The sequence below is a fragment of the Panthera uncia genome, chromosome E3 (assembly GCF_023721935.1).
Source record: "Panthera uncia isolate 11264 chromosome E3, Puncia_PCG_1.0, whole genome shotgun sequence".
Classification (NCBI taxonomy): domain Eukaryota; kingdom Metazoa; phylum Chordata; class Mammalia; order Carnivora; family Felidae; genus Panthera; species Panthera uncia.
The window spans coordinates 23647204-23653203 of record NC_064815.1 but is presented as its reverse complement, the minus strand read 5'-3'; the positions used below and the strand labels follow the sequence as shown (position 1 = coordinate 23653203).

The following is a 6000-nucleotide window of genomic DNA, read 5'->3' as shown; positions in this document are numbered from 1 at the left end:
TTTTTTTTTTTTTTTTTTTTTTTTTTTTTTGGTTTTATGTCAATGTAATTGCTTATTTCAGATTAAAAAAAAAAACCCAAAAAACAAAAGCAAAACCAGAAAGGACACGTAGAATCATTGTTGACCTGCCCTCTTGTAGTATAGGGTGGAACAACCACCTTAACTCCTTATCCTTTAACCACCCTGCATTTTTAAATGCTGCTCTCTGCTCCATTATCCTTTGACCTTACACCTTAGTTTTCTTTGACTTTACCGTCAGAGAACCCAGGGCTCCTTGCATTCAGATGTTAACAACGTTAAAGGGGTGGAGGTTGGGACTGGGTTGAGAAAGCATAGTTGAAAAGTTAATTAAAGAATAATTTGTGGCTCTAGATTTGTAGATTAGCCTAGCATTTTGAGCTCAGGTGAGTTTTTATACTATGGAGTAAGTGGAAAAGAATCCTAAGTAATAATGGCATCAGAAAGCTAGGCATTTAAAAACCCAAAGTATTTGACCTTAGCATGGCATTTGAAATTAAAAAATACTGGACACTGGCAGTTTTTGAAAGTGTAATCGATGCTCTCTAAAAATCAAGGTAAAATATACTTAAAACCTATGTTTTTAAGTATCAGCTCAGCTATCAGTGGATGACAAGATAGATTGGATTTTCCTTTTCCTGTGTGGTTTCTCCTTACTCCTAGGTAATATGTTTTATTAATACATGAAGGCAGTGATTTTCAGCCTTTTCCGTGTTCGTAGCTCAGACATTTCAGGACAGAGGATGACTATTCTGGGGGGCAGTTCGGGCAATTAATCCTAAGTGGCCCTCCAATGTTGTGGATTACTTCTTTCCTATTTATGAGTAAGACTTCTGCTCTGTAGGATGAGCCTGTTTACCTGTGACTGCCTAACCTGACACATTGCTTTATGTTCCAGTTTTTAGAAGCAGGCAGATTATATTACCTGAATTAAAATGCTTTTGAGACTAAAGGTAGTGTCTTAAATTTTAACTTCCGAGTTTCCTTTTAGTACAACTTTGATTAAATGATGGGGATTTAGTTTCCATAGCTTCCGACATTGTTAAAATGGAAAGCAGGAAACATTTTATAGCAAAACCTGAGCTTGTTTGTCTAGACTAAGTAGAGGCTGTGAGCAAAGATTTGTGTTTTTGTGTGTGCGTCATTGACAGATGAGCGTGGTACCTTGAGCCATAATTGTTCTAGATCCAAATTCCAACATCTACCAGTAATTGTATTGTGTAGTTGCAGTAAATAATATTAAATCCCCAAAGTTACTTAGGTTTGCTTTATCTATGTTTTAAAATAATTTTTTGTGCTTTCAAATAGAAGTGTTACATGTTTTTCTGAATTAGATCACATTGTTGTAATTACGAAAGACTTAGTCTGTATATGTTGTATGATAAGTCTTAAATTATTTGCACTGTTACCTAGTTTCTCTTCTTCCAATGTAAGTTTTTACTGGTTTAGTATATGTGGTTTATTTTCTCTTTAGGAAGCCATCATTCTTCCGAGGGCAATGAAGGAACAGAAATGGAAGTACCAGCCGAAGGTTAGAAATGAAGGGATTTTTAATTTTCTATATTTGTATTGCTTGCTCTCTATTATAGAGAATATTACCCTTCAAGCACCTTATTGGGAACCAAAAAGATGATTGTTTTGGTATGCCTTCTTAGCCAACAGGTTTACTGTTTTAGTCCTAAGATGTAATATACATCTTTTACTGTATTGAATAATAAAGCGTATGGGGATGAAAACATAAACGGTAAGTAAAACTCTTCATGCTGCAAAATGCTGCCCTTTTTCCTGGTCGTCTTGTGCCATGTTAAGAATCTCTTAGGAAAGAGTGACTTCAGTGTTTTAGACTTAAAAATATGACTGGCTTCTGTCGATATTTCATTCTTAAACATATTATTTAATGGCACCGTTTTTTTAAGTACGGTAGTATTTCCACATAGGATTAATAGAGGAGGGATTTTCTCTCTGCTTATTTTTATACCCACAATTACCCTGGGGAACTCCTTTGTCTGTTTACCAGCCAGTCCTCCTTTGATCCTAGCATTAAGTGAAAATTTAACTGTGGTACAGCTTTTTAAATTCTTGCAACCTTGAGTTGAAACTGTTATCATGCAGAATGACTTCCTATTTCTAAGCAGTTTATATAGCTCCAAAAGAATTCTTAGAGCTTTCTCCCAAGGAAAATGACAGGTGTGAGGTACCTGAATTTTGTTTTAGTATTATTATTTCTCTCATAAACTGGTCTTTTTTTGTTTCCCCCCCCCCCCCCCCGGAATAAAAAGGGAGGCTATTCTGTAAATTTTTATTCCTTATATTTGCTTTTTTATTTAACTTTTTTAAATCATTCATGAATTTCCACCTGAGTAGAGGGAGATCTCAAGATCCCTGGAATGTTGACTAAGCCTTCCAAATTCAATTTTAGAATTAGGGTTTCTAACTGAGAAACATTTCTTGCAGAGATACCGAGATGCTCATTTTCAACAATATTTTACATTTCTTTTTGAGATCTTTTTATAGAAAATCATGTGGATGAATTTTTTTCTTTTTTACCGGGTGGAGGTAACTAGATGTTTCGTTTGTAACAAAATCTCTGTTTTAGATGTGTGGTATATTTGCAACAGTGAAATACCTGTGTACAGGACACAGATGGCACACGGCTTCTTCAGGCAGTCTGCATTGCTTCATCGTCCACAATTTGGTCATTAGATATTAGGCTTTGAAATACTTGATGTTTGAGATTTTTATTGTCACATTGCACTATGAACAGAGTTGAGTCATACCTGGGTTCTGGTCTTTATTCCTTTACTAACAAGTAAACATAATCTTTGGCAAATCAATTAATCTCTCAACCTTTGCAAAATGAAAAGAGAGTTGATGGTGATGCTCTCTAGCTGAGCTTTCTAGCACTAACATTCTGATGTACATGGTTTTGTGTAGTAACAACTATAAATAAAGTATCTAAGTTTTAAAAGGATGTTGCATATATAAAGATAGGGGATAGAGCCCTGTATGCATTTGTCCTAGTCATTGGCTTGGTAGGAGGGTCCCCAAAGCAAAAGATTGATTGTGGTTTTATTTAACAATATAAACCCCTCCTAGGACTTCTGAAATGAGAGGGGAAATAGCAAACAGAAGAGAAAAAAAGCCTTTGGTTTTATCCCAGCATCTTCTAGTTCCAGCCGGAAAGCAATAGGGATGCCATTATAATCTCCTTCCTCTAAAATCTGAGTGTTTTGAGTCCATTGATGCAGGTAACTTGGTATTATCAAATAGTGTTCCAGAGTTTTCCTATTTTCTGTTTTCTCTCCTCCCTGTTTACGATGAAAAGGGTCAGATATTTTAACCTAACAAATACGAGATGAATTCAAATGCCAGTAAAATTTCATATAGTAGGCTGCTTTTTGAGTAACAAATTAGTAAAATGTTGGAACATATAGAAAGTGCTTTATAACGAATGTCATTTTAGAATTTTATTTTTTTCAAGATTCTACTCAGCATGTCCCTTCAGAAACAAGTGAGGACCCTGAAGTTGAGGTGACTATTGAAGGTTAGTTGTCTCAAAGCCTTGATTCCAAAAGTTCACTTCTGGTCATAAACCTATTTGTCACATTCACATGGCTAAGTGTGCATCTCATTCATTCTTCAAGGTAGCTTGTGAAGAGAAGTGCAGCATCTCTGTGTATGTGTGAGCAAAGCAGCCCGCTTCCCCGCAGCGCGGCCGGGCCTTTGGGAGTGGTAGACAACACAGGAGGCCGCGGGCGCGAGCGGTGGCCCGCACGCGGACCACGCTATGCTTTTCTACCCCCAGGACCCGAAAACAGACAAACGAGAACCATGACCAGACCTGATGGTGCTCGCGAACAGATTTTATGACCTTGGTTGAGTCGTGATAGAAGAGAGCAAGCTAGTAACCCAGTGAGGTGGAAGGGAAGGTGTGGACACTTAGTTACTCCTTCACGTTTGCCCCTAGAATACTGTCGAAGGCTAACACACAATCTGTCTTTAAAAACTGTTTTTGAAGCCATACCGACAAATACATTCTCAGGTAATACCTGTAACTAACGGGGCTTCAAACCTGGTTTTTCTGCCAAGGTAATGCATGAATGCACATGGGCCAGAATGATTTATAAATTCAGCTAATAGAATTAACAGTCTCACTTTTCATATTTCATAATTACCAAATGCACAGTGATGTTTTTCCTTCTCAGTTAATGTCTCATACCACTCCTCTAAGGGCGCCCCCCCCCCCCTCAAGAGTAGCTCTTCCCTAAGGTAAAATATGGAAACACTACAATAAATTGCACTATGTCAAGTTTTCTTTACCCCCTGCCTTGTTTTAAAGTCCCCAAACTCAGGGGTAGATGTCAGTTTATTGTATATACATGTAAAAGTAATTTTGTGTATAAGTACACATGTATGTGTATGTTTAGTTTCACAAAAATATATGTGTTTGCAGCATGCAGCATTATAACGAATATTTGAAATACACCTACATCATATTTCCAAAGAATCCCTCCTCCCCCGCCCCATCTTGGTGTTTCAGTTTTGGGGAGTTTTTTTTTTTAAACTGCTGCCTAACCTTTCTTAGTTTGATTTCTTTCTCTCTCTGTCTCTCTGTCTCTCTCTCTGTCTCTCTCTCTTAATAACTGTCTCCTGTTGTCATTTGGTTATTTATTGTGTCTGCCTATTTCATACTACTCAAAATGTCTGTCTTCATTGCTTCTAAGATATAAATTGATGATTCTCATGAGTATTTATTTCATACTTCATTTGTTAATCTCAATTTCATATGCATATTTCTTTTATTAATATAATTTTACTAACCTAAAAGCAATTTTGAATTGTTTGTAGTCAGCATTAAATAATTGAATTTAATTGTTTTTTAGTTAGAAGTCTCATTAATTTTCAGAGAAGAACATCTTACGAACATATAAATATTCTACACACTCAGACCTTTGTCCTTTCTGTAGAGAATAAGAGAAATAGATGATTATAAAAATTATTAGAATAAAACTTCTAAATAGGACCAGTAACCCATTAGATTTATGAATCCTTAAAGCAGATACAGACTATATTAAAATTGTTTAGAAAATAAATGCTTGCTTTTATAGCAAGAGACCTTTAAAGACAATCATGGAGTAAACGGCTTGTGAGCCTAACGCATGTCAGTCTCTTCAATCCTAACTCTTTGGAGGGAGAGATAAATCTTGGTTCTTTGAAACTAAGACCTATGCCAGAAGTTTGATTTGCCATCCTGATTTATTAACGAGTAGTAGTGTTTCTTTACTATGTTCGGAAGACCAGTGAAATGCCAGAAGACCGTGCAAAGTAATTGCTTTTCAGGCTGTCCTTTTCCACGGCATATACATTCAGGCACATGATATGGATCAGCCTTAATTAAATTGATAATTAACTTTTTATCCATACATTAAGGAAGGTAAACTCTAAGTGTGATATTAACAAGGAAGGTCAAATGAGAACTTACACACACATCTGTTTGATAAGCATATCGTATATTTTTTCTGGAAAGATGACCGCGAACCGGTGGATACTAGTTAAATATCGTTAGAAGATAAAATGTACTGTGTAGAAAAGTGCACGGGCATGGAAATAGTGCCGTTGGTTTTTTGTTTGGTTTGCTTTGAAGCAAGTGACCTGAAAAAAAGACCCCTACTGTAGTAAGTTTTGAGGTTGGAAAATCCCTGCCTTTCATGAACAGAGCAAGTTGGAAAGGAAAAGTATATCTAGAGACTGGTGTTAGTTTTGTTTTGGAAAATTCTGTGCTTTAGAGCAAATAAATGAAGGTAATCCTACTTGCCTGGGGATAACTGTGATTTTCTCCCATTGTGTCTTTTTGCGCTTCCCAAATATTTTCTAGAAAAGGAAAAAAAAAAAAAAAGAACTTGCCATCAAGTAAGTTTGTTAGATTTTCCATCGCACTTTATCGTTGATCTCTGTTTTTGAAATTACGTAGGGATAACGAAG

The 6000-nt window shown here is 36.2% G+C and overlaps 1 protein-coding gene across 6 annotated transcripts in view; it reads left to right on the top strand.

The window, feature by feature from the left end:
* GTF2I (general transcription factor IIi) overlaps positions 1–6000 on the top strand; it is a 108634-nt gene that overhangs the window by 59811 nt on the left and 42823 nt on the right. For 3 of the 6 annotated variants that reach the window (XM_049638769.1, XM_049638768.1, XM_049638770.1), the window contains 2 exons: positions 1493–1549; positions 3500–3562. In XM_049638769.1, coding sequence (XP_049494726.1) covers positions 1493–1549; positions 3500–3562 — 120 coding nt within the window. The remainder of the gene's footprint in view (positions 1–1492; positions 1550–3499; positions 3563–6000) is intronic. The other 3 variants (XM_049638773.1, XM_049638772.1, XM_049638771.1) reach the window with 1 other exon arrangement.